Genomic DNA, 13,476 nt, shown 5'->3' with positions numbered 1-13,476 from the left:
TTGGCCCGGCGACATTTCGGCCCGGCGACATTTTGGCCCGGCGACATTTTGGACAGGCGACATTTTGGCCCGGCGACATTTTGGAACGGCGACATTTTAGAACGGCGACATTTTGGCCGCGACATTTTGTCCCGCGACATTTTGACCCCAAACCGTTTAGATCAAGTCTAACATTTCCTTTCACCCTATACAAGTTTTTGTCTTCATGCATAAAATAAATTTGAGAACTATACATTTTTGTGAATGGTAACGGACGTACCATTTTTGGACAAGACTTTCAATAGAAGGCTAATGTTGATCAAAATTCTCTGATTTACTATATTCCTCATGTGAAAAAATATTTTTCTGACAGATTTAAGTGTACTATGATCCAAAAACAATCAAAACATTTTAGGATTTTTTTAAAATTATAATTTAAAAAAAATATTTTGTGTCGGTAACGGACGTACCAACAGTGGTAACGGACGTACCTTTTCCAAAAGATTAATAATAAGAATGAAAATAATAGATAAAAGGGTGTGTATGATTAAATAAAAATTTTAGTACAGGATTTTAAAAATGATGTCGAACTTGGTTGTCAATAATTGAAACATTAAATATATCCATAATATCAACCAGTATCATAATAAAGCAGTAGTATAATGGAATGATAATATTCAGGTCCGTTGTTTATAAATATCTCAGTTTTCGGTTTTCTTTAAATATTGCACCTCATACCCAACATCTCCTCAACTCAGATTCGTAAGTTCAGCTACAGTTCTTTGTATTTATGGTTGCAATTTTAACATTGACAAAATGATCCTAATTTTTTAGTATTAGGATCATTTTCATCCTCTTCACAGTCTGTTCTGTTTAATTTTCCACTCCTTCATCACATCTATTCCCAAGAGCGCCCATATGCAAAATTTTAAGGGGGGGCTCAAAAATTTTCCCCATGGTTTAGCAGAATATTTTCCCCATTGAAACTGATTTCAGTACAGATTAGAGACATTAAAATTGGAGATTTTTATAATTTATTCATTAATGGCTGGAAAAGAAATTTTTATACATTTTTGCACAGAAAAAAGCACTAAAAGAAAGAAAGTTCTCATTTCAAGGGGGGGGGGCTTGAGCCCCCTTGCCCCTTATATGGGCGCCCTTGTCTATTCCTGAAGATTCATCAGGTACAAGGATTTGATATTTTTTTATAGTTATATTTTTAAAGAAGCATTAAAACTCAAAAGGTGCAACCAATTTACGTCAAAAACTCTAAATACAAAATATAAGACATGCTAAAACATAATACAGTTCAATAATCGAGTAAAAATTAAAAAAAAAAAAAAAACTGCACAGTAAAATATATTTAACAAGTTAAGCTATGCATTTTGGTTTGCAAATAATGTAATGATCTATGATTGGTTTGACAATAACATTGCTTAAACGCTTAAACTGGACGTAGTACATTTTTTAAGCATACTTGAACCATTCATTCTGACAGGGGTGCCTACAGGGGTGGGGGATATGGCGCAAAGTTGGGCCATCAAAATAGGGGGGGGGGGGGGTAAATTTACTTATTTTAATGAAATTGTTAATTTATTTTTAATTTAAATTTTTTTATTTTATTTTGTTTATATTTTATTTAATTAATTTATTTAGTTTGTGTGTAGGTCATTGGCGTAGCAGAGAACTTTTTTAATAAATAATAATTATTAATATTTAAAAATAAATAAATAAATAAATGAAAAATATTTAAAAAATATATATAAATAAATAAAAGACCTAAAAAATAAAAAAGAGAAAGAGGGCTGACATTTTTTTTTGGGGGGGGAGGGTAATTTGCGCCATTAAACTTGAGGGGGGGGGGGGCACCCATGCATTCTGAATACTTCATAAGAAATCTCGAAGTTAAGTAGATAGTTTATAGTTACAAATTACTTCATGATTTTTTTAGAGTACATTATTTAGAGTAAATTATTGAATTGTAAGTTTTCGAAAATAAATGAATAACGAAAATATCAATATTCTCTTGCTTTTACGACCATTTGCTGTGATTTTACGCTCTAAAAAAGTATAATTTAAACCCTCATTTTGTAGGATAAATTCTTCAAAGCCAATCTTAAAATTAAACAAATGACTTACGATTTCGACTTATTTTATTGCACCATTAACTTAATTTAAACTGAATTCTTTGTATACACATTAATAAAGAACTGAGCAACATAGAAACAACTTTTTTTTTCCCTGATCTTCTGGAATGTAATTCCATGTCTTCTATGATGACACAAGCAACATTATGAAATTACTGACGGATTTGTTACTTTATACGAGAGAAAGGTACTAAATGCACTTAGTTTTGCGGATCTTTAGTTTTCGCAATTTTTGTAAACCCGTTGTAATTATAAAAACTTGAGCCTCGCGAAGTATTTCAACCTGAAAATTAAATCAGTTTTAGGTTCTGTTCTTTCAAAAATCGTGAAATTTCCATCCCGTGCAATCACAGAGATCTTCATCTTCGTCAAAATAGGTGCTTTTACAGTAGTACATTTCAATAAAAGCAATGGGCTAGAATAACGACGAAGTAATTGGACATTGTGAGAGAAATGCGACATGCTTATATGAACGAATTTTGTGAAATTTAGTGATGGCAAATATGATATCCAATCAGCCAGGTGTTCTCAAACTTTTAGACATTGCGACTCCCTTTTTAGACTAAAAAACTGCACAAATGGTTAATTTTTATCCTGAGAAACACAGCTAACTAGTAAAATAAACATAAACTTTTGTCTCTGCAATTATTTTATAATAAGAGATAGTAGTAAACCTTACTGATTTTATAATCTAGCAGTAGTTTTATGACAGTTATTGATCTTGCGCTCCTTCAAGTTCTATCATTGCACGCAGTACGAAAAACACAGCAATAAATTAATTTTCTTTAAACTTTTCTTTCACATCTCGCGACCCCCAGGAGGGTCGCGACCCACCGTTTGAGAACCCCTGCAATAAGCTGACCATTTTCATTCATCAATTTTGCAACTTCGTTTACCATATTTCGATACAATAAGTGGCTGTCCATTAATGATGTCACAGTTTCTTTCAACATTTTTGACCCCCGCCAACTCCTTTTGTCACAAAGAGTCACACTTCAAGCCCCCCCCCCTCCGAAATGTCACGCTATTTTTCTTAGACATTTTATTATAAAAAATGTGATGTCATTTCTTCTAACCTCCTCCCTTTAAATTGTCCCAAAATGTCACTATTTCACGCTCCCCCCCCCTCCGAAATGTCACGCTATTTTTCTTAAACATTTTATTATAAAAAATGTGATGCCATTTCTTCTAACCTCCTCCCTTTAATTTGTCCCAAAATGTCACTATTTCACGCTCCCCCCCCCCCCCTCCGAAATGTAACGCTATTTTTCTTAAACATTTTATAATAAAACAATGTGATGGTCATTTCTTCTAACCTCCTCCCTTTCCTTTGTCCCAAAATGTCACTATTTCACGCTCCCCCCCCCCCCCCCCCGTTTAAGTGTACCATCAGTTGGGGACAGCTCCAACACTTTAATTCCACCAGGGATGATCTCCGTCCTGTCTTCACTCAAAAACGAATTGTAATAATGCTTAATGTATGTATGACTATGTGATTACAAAATTTTGAAATATAAGAGAAAAAAATAAGCTATGACTTAACACATTTCATCAGTCAAAAGATCTGATTTCCGGGATTAAGAAAAGCTAAAAATCCGAAAATCAATTATACTTTACTTAGTGGGTTTCATTTGTAACCCCACGATATTTTGAAAGATTATTATAGCCATTTGGTTTCAACTTGTTTACATTATAATGATAATGTACTCCTTTTTTTCCAATTCATCATTAAAAATACGAAATTGTTGCCCTTTATCAAAAATGTATTTTTCTCTAGATGGAAAATCAATAATATTAAATTTTCCATCATAGTTTAAACGAACTTCATCTCAAAACAAATAATATCATATAATAATTCAACAGTACATTTACATTAACAATAAGATTTCCCATTTTTCGTAAACTATACACGTTAAGAAAAAACGTTCCTAGACTAGTAAAATGGAAACATTTAAGAAAGAAAAGAAAGCACTCACAATTTAAAATGTAAAAAACTTTGCATGAATTGTGAATATCACATTATTCGGCGCTATAATACTAAGCACAAAGTATGACGCAACTACAAAAGAGTTCTTCGGTGCACTATTTTGACAGGTGCGAACTAATTCTAAAAGCAAATTTAAAAAAATCATCAAGCGAACTTTCCCCACTCGATTACAGTTACATACATGCCATGGATAAAATATCGTCTGCTAGTGCAAATGTTAGGCCGTGAGCTACAAAACAAACTGGAATATCATTAGAGCGTTCTTTTTAATTTTATTTTTTTTTAATTTTATTTTTTTCTATTTATTCGCAACTCCAGAGTTCGAATACACTACCTTGCGGTGATTAACAATACTAAAGAAAAAGGTAAAACATTCCATTCCATGTGTTTTCTTTGGGGTAAATTACAGGCTTCAGACAGTTTGTGGTGTAATGTAATTTCAGAAGAATAGAAAAGAAAGCTTCTCACATCGATGATGAAAAATTACTGTCATTCACTAAGCGTCAAAGCAAGTTATAAGTTACGGCATTTGTTTGTTTTACCTTTTTCATCCGCCATTAGACACTGGCTGCAACGCCCCCTATAGTTTATTACAGTTGCGAATACCAGAAGCTGATTAACTTCTAGTGAAGGACCTAGCGGGCAGTAAGCCGGTAGTACTTGCCGTAGGTGGCAATTCTGTGGGTCGAAAATTTCACCTTATTTCTGTGAGTTTTTTTTTTTTTTTTTTTTTTTTGAAATTCCATACAAGAACTTGAAGGAAAATTCGTTGGGGCCGTGGCTTCAAGACTTGCCCCAGCTTGAAGAACTAAAAGATCCGACACATTCAGATTTACATACGTAAAGGACCGCATATTTTTCTCCGGACAGAAACAGGAAAAATTTACAACACATAGAGAAGGAAATAAAGCCCAGACAGCGGGTGAGAATCAAACCTTCGACCTCCGGCATACGAACCGAAGCTACTACCATTAAGCCATGGAGGCCCATCTTAGCGTTCTGTTTTATTATTATTATTTTTTCTTTTTTTGTAAACCGTATGACAATCCGCAAAGAAACTTCGGTGTCTGTAAAGATCTCGAGTTTGGGCTTTATTGATGCTCATTTTAATCCTTTATGTACGAACTTACTTTGTAGATCACTTTGTAGTTACATTCGTCTTCAAAGCTCCAACTGCATAAGCTCGCCTTAACTCCGTTACATTTCATTTAATGGTACAAATTGTACAAGTACAATATGAAAGACTTTATGGCACAAAGAAGGTGAGACACATCGAAGCGAGGACGGGCGTCGAACCCACCACCTCAAGTGTACCAAGCCATCGCTCAGATCACTCGGTAACTGAGGCCCCTTGTAGACGGGCGGATTTACTATGTTACAAATGTCGGAAACTCAAATGCCCCCGAAGAGTATTCTAAAGCACACATAAAACTGTCTAAAGTTTCGCTTGTTTGTCATGTCCCACAGCTGTGGGAAAAAAGTGCCATTGTCTCACAAAGAAGGTGACCTTCCAATAAAACAACACACAGTACAATTTTTTATTTACACCCTAGACAACCCATGAAATACAGTGGACTCTCTCTATTTTGAACACTCATGGGGACGAATAAAAGTGATCAGATTAGGGGGGTGTTCATTATATAGAGAGACTGGAAATGCATGCATATGTATACGATTGCGTCTATGTTCTATGGACTATGTTCAGTGCTTTGCCAAGTGAGCTAAGCCCGTTATTGAGAAATAGGTGCTGAATTTTCGATTGGCGGCTAGTGCAATGTCTGATTAAACTCTTGCATTTCTTACTTTTTCATTTTAAAAAGTTTTACGTAACATTCAACTATAAAACATTACAATACAGATATCAGTGCAATACCTGTAAGCAAAGAGAAATTTTAGTCGGTTTTTGCATTGTGTATTCTCGTGCAAGGTATGTGAAATCATTCAATTGTTCAAGTAAAAAGGTTTCCGTGTGATTTTCAGTCGCATATTGTTTGTAAGTAATCGTTCTTTAAAGGTCCTGAATACTACCTGATACAATGGTTGGGCTCTTGAAATATGCGGTTCAGTGACAGAAACTTCAGGCTCATATTGCTCAGCTGAATGGTTTTATGTAATGCAGCAATATCCACAAAAAAGTGTCTTCCTCCTCTCATCATCTTCTTTTTAATACTCTTCAATCATTATGGACTTCATAAGTAGCAATCAGTAGGAGTATAATAAAACATGTTCCTAGATGCGTAAAAATTATTTGCCCTCATGTCCCTATTATAGAAATATGAGATCTTAAAGTCTGAAGAAATTTTAAGAAAATTTGCCAAATTTAGCGAGTTTCGGTGAGTAATGGAAGACATCTTTGACATGCTTTGCAAGTAGATATCCTGCCACATGCAGACGGTGAGGTCTTGTGGTATCTTTCATTTTTCCTCAAGTCTTTAAATTTGGCGACTTTTCTTGAAACTTCGGCAGGCTTTAAGACATTAGTTTTCTAAAACGAGTGACGAAGGAAAATAATTTTTGCATCAAAAAATGTTTTAATATGCTCTTTCACAATTACTACTTATTTAATTGTTTTCATCATTACACTATTCGTACTAACTCTGTTGTGATGCACTCTACTTTGCCATTGCGAGTACATGGACAAAATACGATGTCTTGGAGGAATGTCATTTAGTTTCTTGGGGAAGTTGTGTCCTTCGAGCGGACCGACCCCTATTTTTATTTTCTGTGGAAAATGCCCCCCCCCCTTCAGTCATGAAGATAATTCGCTGAAAAAGGATAAACAGATCATTGCAGGTAGAATTACGAACCTGCTCCTTACTAGGGAGATGCAGAGGTGCTAGGACAATTCAGAGGAAGGAAGGTCAGGTTCAGTTTGTTGTGTAAACGGTTGCTATGAGAATCTCTACTCCAGGAAATAATTCGAGTCATTACTTTTCTTTTGTAAACGCGCTCAATGTGTATGGTTTCTTCAGCTTCTTTTTACTTTATAAAGATTTTCTTTATAGACGGTTTTTTTTGAATAAGTTTTATTATTATTATTGGTTTTAGACTGAGGGTTACCCGAGAGTTTTTTTACCTTTTTTTTGCGTATTTCTTCTAATTTAGTCTTTTTTTTTACTTTAGTCTCATTCTTCCGTGGAACGTGCCGCTCTGTTAGGTGCTGTACGCATGCGTTTATTGCCAACAGACGAAAATCTGTCGTTGAGAGGTGATACTCTTGCCAAAGCCATCAAAGAAGATAAGGATAAAGGAGACATCCCTTTTATTGTAAGTACACCCTTTTACTAAACATTAAGCAAGTCATTTCAGAATGTTTTCTTTAATTAACATATAATTCAGCAAGCGTCAAGCTCAGTTTTGAAATTTTTCTAAGATATTAAGTATATGAATTTTGTACTGGAATATTTTCTTCATTACAAATAAAATATTTACTTAAATGTAACAACTAAAAGTAAATGAAAACAAAGTTAAAATTACATAAACGGCATCAAACATTGCAGGCTCGTGTTTTTGGAGTTGCAAGGACCCTTACCCCCCCCCCCCTTTAAAAAGGGGGTTGAAATTGAAAATTTTCAAGTTAATGCTCGTTTAAATATGAGGAATTCGTTTAAAAAATTTTTTTAAATGTTTCAGTTTTTTGGAGTACATTATTCCTGAAACATTTACACATTTCATGTGACTCCAATGTAGATAGTCTTGAAATACGAAAGCGAATTTCGTGTTTTCCCCCTCAAGAGCAGGAATGGATACAAGGGGAGGGTCATGACCCTCAATACCCTCCCCCCCTCTAAACCGTTGACAATATTATCCATCACAATTGTATAACCATAGTTAATAATTGCATCCGAGATGAATGGATGTAGATTATCATGCAATTATCACACGTTGTGTTCAAATACTTTATGAATGAAGTGTTTTCTGTAATATTTTTAATTAATTTTTTTTAAGTAAATATTTAATATAATGCTTCCTTTCATTGGTTCTAATATTAATTAAAAATGTTTGTGCCATACTCGACGCTTTATTCGTCGCCAATTTCATATTTTTTATTGACACCCAAACAGTGTCAGGAATTTTTCGCGCCCAAAACTCCACATCTTTCAGCATGCCCCATTCCCCCTCCTTTTCCTGCATACGCCATTGCTCATAAGTATCAATGTGGGTAAGTGTAGGTCAATATTTTTCAGCTTGTACCATGAAGCAACAAGCTGTACCCGGGGCGTCTCGAACTTAAATTTTGGGTTGTTCGAAACAGGGGCGGACTTGGTCCGGCAACAGGGCGCCAACCTTGGCTTCCAAAGGGCGCAGAAAAAAGGTGCAAAAAAGAGAGAGAGAGAAAGAGAAAAGAAAAAAAAGAAAGAAAAGGAAAAAAGTAATGTTACACAGGTTTACGGGTTTAAAGAAAAAAAAAGCGAAGTGAATTCTCACAAGTTTATTAACGCCAAAAAAAGGGGAAAGTTGCACCAAAAAATAAAAAAAATAAAAAAATTAACTCTAATTTGAATCCCGAAACTTTGAATTCAAATTATGTTTTTCGCAATCACGAGTTGTGACAAGACTCTACTGGTTAGAGTTATTGTTTCTAGAAATGGCTCCCCCGCCCAAGCATGTCCCTCCTCCTGGGTGGTTACGACTGTATAGTTGTGTGTGTAGGCTTACTTGTGTGCACGTAGGCGTGTGTATGTGTGTAAAGGCGTGCGCACGTAGGGGAGTGTGTATGAGCATGCGTGTGTAGGACATGGCCCAGCCAAAGTGGATTCCGGGGGACAGTGGTCAGGAGCAGCCGCGCCGCCGCCGGTGGACGGTGGTGCTGCAGCCCTGGTCCAAGCTGAAAAAGGAACCGGAACATCAAGGACTGTCAAGTGAGAACAATAAGCAATCGTGATTGCTCAAAAAAAGGTGTTCAGACTTGAGGGCGCATAGTCCGGATGGCCATAGGGTCGATGGGCCGGTGGGCCAGTCCGACCCTGGGTGGAAATTCTCAATTTGCCGAATCGAACCCCAAATTTGGCCGATTGATGATAATTTTAGCGAATCATCAGACAAAATTTGCCAAATAAGGAAATTTGTGGAAGGTCACAGTGACCTCCCATCGAGGCGCCCATGGCTATACCCTACATCAACTCAGTAATAATCAACTCTTTTATTACTTAAAATACTTAAAATACACCGCCAGCTCAGTTATTCCATCCGAGGACTGCAGTTTCGTGCTTTTTAGCACTCATCAGCCCGGAATAGGAATCACATGAGCTGGAGGCGAAAAATCTCTTAAGGGAGCCAAGAGAGCCAAACAAACTGGTAGCTAATGCAGAATTAGCAAACCAGATGAGTGACCGCAGCAATGGTGCGGTTCAACTCAAAGATTGATGGCAAAGCTAAGTTTTGAAGTTAGCTTTGCCTTTTTTCTTAAGTATTGAAGCAAAGCTTAGCTTTGCCATCAATCTTTGAGTTGAACCGCACCATTGCTGCGGTCACTCATCTGGTGTGCTAATTCTACATTAGCTACCAGTTTGTTTGGCTCTCTTGGCTCCTTTAAGAGATTTTTCGCCTCCAGCTCATGTGATTCTTATTCCGGGCTGATGAGTGCTAAAAAGCACGAAACTGCAGTCCTCGGATGGAATAACTGAGCTGGCGGTGTATTTTAAGTATTTCTGTCTTAGCCCTGGCTTTAGGGCGGTAACTTACTACAAAATACAACACTTTTATTATTTTCTAATAGGTAGTGGCCACTTTAGGAACGACCAGTACCTGCGCTTTCGACAACCTGAAAGAGATTGGAACTGTGTGTAAGATCCCACTTTCATGACAATATTTCCATAATGTTGCTTTCAGTAATTAAAGCTTAATTGAGGTAGTGAGAAGCAAAGGGATGCAAGTGGCAAAATTAAAAACTTGGAGATAACCAGCACAAATGGTAGGTGAACCTCTCCTCTGTCTTGGGGAAAGAGATAGTACAAGTAGCCCTGGTAGGTGCTGCTGTACGGCATGATTTAGAAAAAAATTTTAATGAAAGCCTACCTAGGAGCTTATCTTTAAACGCGTTTTACTCAAAACTTGAAAATGTCCACTTGCACCCCTTTGCGCTTCTCACTGCCTCAATTGTTTAACACCTTAACTTTCAGAGAGCTAAGCCCGCGATTTCAACTTTCAAGGGGAATGATCAAAATTTGCTCATCTAAGGATTTCTATCTGCATGAGTTTTTTAGTTATGTTTAAAATCTTATCCCACTATTTCATCGTCTCAGGGAGGGGGGGGGGAGGGGCGGGGTAGGTATCCTAAAACTTTCAGTCCAAGAGCCCATGAGTGCCAGAGCTACGTCGTAGTATAAAGGCCCAAAATTTTTCTGCAACAGCACATCACAGCAGGTAAGAAAGGCTCGTTATTATTTAAGCTGAGTCACACAGACTTTGGTAGGAAACAGGTAGCACAGGTGAGAGTAATAAAATTTCTGCTAAATCTAAACATCATAGATGAATTCCATGTCACGTGACTTGGTGGTCCCCCATCCGACCATATGTCCGATTTGGAGGACGTTCTAGAGAGGCGCAGACATGTGCCTTTGAATCCAACCTATGGAAATTTTCAGTTTTCAAGACACAAATCATGAGGATCTAGGATGTGGACTCCAAAAAATGGCCTCCAATGGAGGATCAGCCCAAGGGCGGATACAAGGGAGGGGCGATCGCCCCTCCCTTGCGGGACCCTGAACCGGCCATGTTCTGGAATAGAAGTCCTAAAATCGCAAGTGCAAACCATCTTTGATGACATTAGTAAAGGAAGTGAGGCCTTCCTCTGGTAATTTTTCGAAACTGAAGTTCCAAAAAATAAAATTTTTGATGACCTTTGATGATGAAAGGGGATCTTCGAAACATTTCCCTGGATTTTTTAGCAAGTTGAAGTTCTAAAAACGCAATTTTAGAATACTTTTGGTAACGAAAAGTAAAGATATACGTTCCGGAACCTCCTGCCTCCCTATCCTTGGCTAAATCTCCCTTTTTTAGATGTTTTAAATAAAAATATTGTGACAGTCTCCCCTCCCCCCCATAAGCACGTGCGAATAAGATACGTTGTAAGTGAGAATAATCGCCCCCTCCTTGAAAATGTTCTGGATTCGTCCTTGGATCAGCCTAAACATGGCAATTCGTTTCACAAATCTGATCCGCCATTTTGGAGCCCTTATTTTTATAATCCTAGATCCCCGGGATTTGGGCCTTGGAAACTGAAAATTCGTATAGGTTAGTTTCAAAGGCATGTGCGCACCTCTATATAATTTCGTTCAAATCGGAGATGGTCGGATAGAGACGACGAGGTCACTTGACATGGAATGTTTCAATGATGTTTAGTTTTTGACACATCTTTTGCTACTTGTTTCCTATCAAAGCCTGCCCAACTCAGCTTAAATAATAGCACCTGCAATGATGTACTTACGAAGAAAAATTAAAGAGGTCTTTGTACAATGGCTTATGTCTGGCGCTCACGTAGTGTTGCTATATTTAAAAATACATTTTTCCCAGTTTTTATATACATTCAAAATATTCAAATCAAGAGCTTTAAGGCAACACGAAATTCATGTATCTATTGTAAAGTCATTTCAGCAGTAAAAAGAAAATTTGAACGTTTTTATAACTTTAAATTTAGGAAAATTTAGATCTTATTTAAATTTAGTTACCCCCCCCCCCCCTTTAAAAATTCTTGAGGATCAAAGCACCTCTAATACGTTGCAAGCTAAGATTTGTATCAGGAACAAACACAGAAACAGCACCTTTTGTATCGCAGTTTCTTTTATACAAACCTTAATCTTTCGGACTGATTAATCGTTTGTTTCTTCGTTATTAGGTTCGAAGGAAGACATATGGTTGCACATAGACGCTGCTTATGCTGGTTCTTCATTCATTTGCCCTGAATTCAGGCCATTGTTAGATGGAGTGGAGGTAAACATTTTTTGAAATTGTAGTGGACTATTCACACTTGACTCGACGTTTTCAGAAACTAATTTAAAGCCAAAACCATAACTAGTATGTTGTGGCTATCACAAAACTTTCATCTATATTTTTCTTCTTTTTTTTTCTGATCCCTCCCCATGCTTGACGAGGAAGCAATATTCCCAACAAAATCAAACTTACACATGCAAAAACTTGACGATCATCCCAATGTCTGAATTATTACAAAAGCAAAGCAAAGAGCGAAAATTGAAAGTTATTTTAAAAGCCTTGCTTGAATTAATTACAAATATTTTATTTGTTAACAAACGCAAGATGGCAACAGTTAAAAATTTTAAATCATCGCGATTTTCTGGTTATTTTCCAACAGTTAAAATCACGCGAAATACGCAGACGACAGTCTATTACAATTTATCTTTCTTATTGTTGCATTTATAAAGCTATTTTTATTCACACAAACCCCCCCCCCCCCCCATGGAGCAATTGGCGCCAAAATTGAACCAACGCCTGTTTACATATGGATTGACATTTATTCCAAATTTCATCCAGAAGGTAGCATTACTTCTTGAGATACGGAACTCACAATGAAAAAAAAAGAACGTTCGATTGTGCCACCCCCTTTTCAGCTATTGACACCAAAATAGAGTCAGCACTTATAGCCTCTAGGGACTACTTGTCGATAAATTTTTCTCGGATTCCGTTCATTATTTCTTGAGATACAGCAGTCACAATTGACGACAAAAAACGTTCTATAGCTCAACACCCGTTTGAGTTATTGGCACCAAAATTGAATCAGCACCTGTTCCTGTTAATGGCAACATATGGACTGAATTTTGTTTGATTCCGTCAGTTACTTCCTGTGGAATAGCAAGCACGCGTAACTCAAAAAACGTCCCATTGCTCCACCCCCCCTTGGAGGAATTCGCGCCAAAGACCAATGGGCACAAGTTCACATAGGGGCACATATGTGTACCAAATTTCGTTCGATTTCATGCGGTAGTTTTTGCTGCAGAGCGGCCACAAAAAACTGGTCACACACAGACGTGACACACACACGGACACACACATACACACACACACACACACACACACATACACACACACACACACACACACACACACATACACACACACACACAGACAGACAGACATTTTCCAAAAATAGTCGAAATGGACTCAGCACACCTCAAAACGTTCGAATCCGTCAAAATTCGAAATTCGAAAATTTGCACGAATCTAATACTTTTTTCTATATATTAGATATAGAAGAAAGTAAAAATGGATTACACTGAACTTTTAATTATCTGCGCAGTATAAAAGTCATATCATCAACTGATTTTTGAAAACCCCGGGGAAGGGGGGGGGAGGAGGGGTTAATAATTTTTTCCTTCCAGCAAATGAACAGCTCTGAAAAAAGCTTTT

General features: G+C 37.0%; 1 protein-coding gene across 1 annotated transcript in view; it reads left to right on the top strand.

The window, feature by feature from the left end:
- Window positions 1-13,476, top strand: part of LOC129222844 (aromatic-L-amino-acid decarboxylase-like) — a 48,903-nt gene that overhangs the window by 19,870 nt on the left and 15,557 nt on the right. Inside the window, exons 5-7 of the mRNA XM_054857395.1 lie at window positions 7,237-7,380; window positions 9,833-9,899; window positions 11,951-12,045. Of these exons, the coding sequence (XP_054713370.1) occupies window positions 7,237-7,380; window positions 9,833-9,899; window positions 11,951-12,045 (306 nt within the window). The remainder of the gene's footprint in view (window positions 1-7,236; window positions 7,381-9,832; window positions 9,900-11,950; window positions 12,046-13,476) is intronic.

The sequence above is a fragment of the Uloborus diversus genome, chromosome 5 (genome assembly GCF_026930045.1).
Source record: "Uloborus diversus isolate 005 chromosome 5, Udiv.v.3.1, whole genome shotgun sequence".
NCBI lineage: Eukaryota > Metazoa > Arthropoda > Arachnida > Araneae > Uloboridae > Uloborus > Uloborus diversus.
The sequence above is the reverse complement of the archived record's forward strand: the minus strand, read 5'-3'. Positions and strand labels throughout refer to the sequence as shown.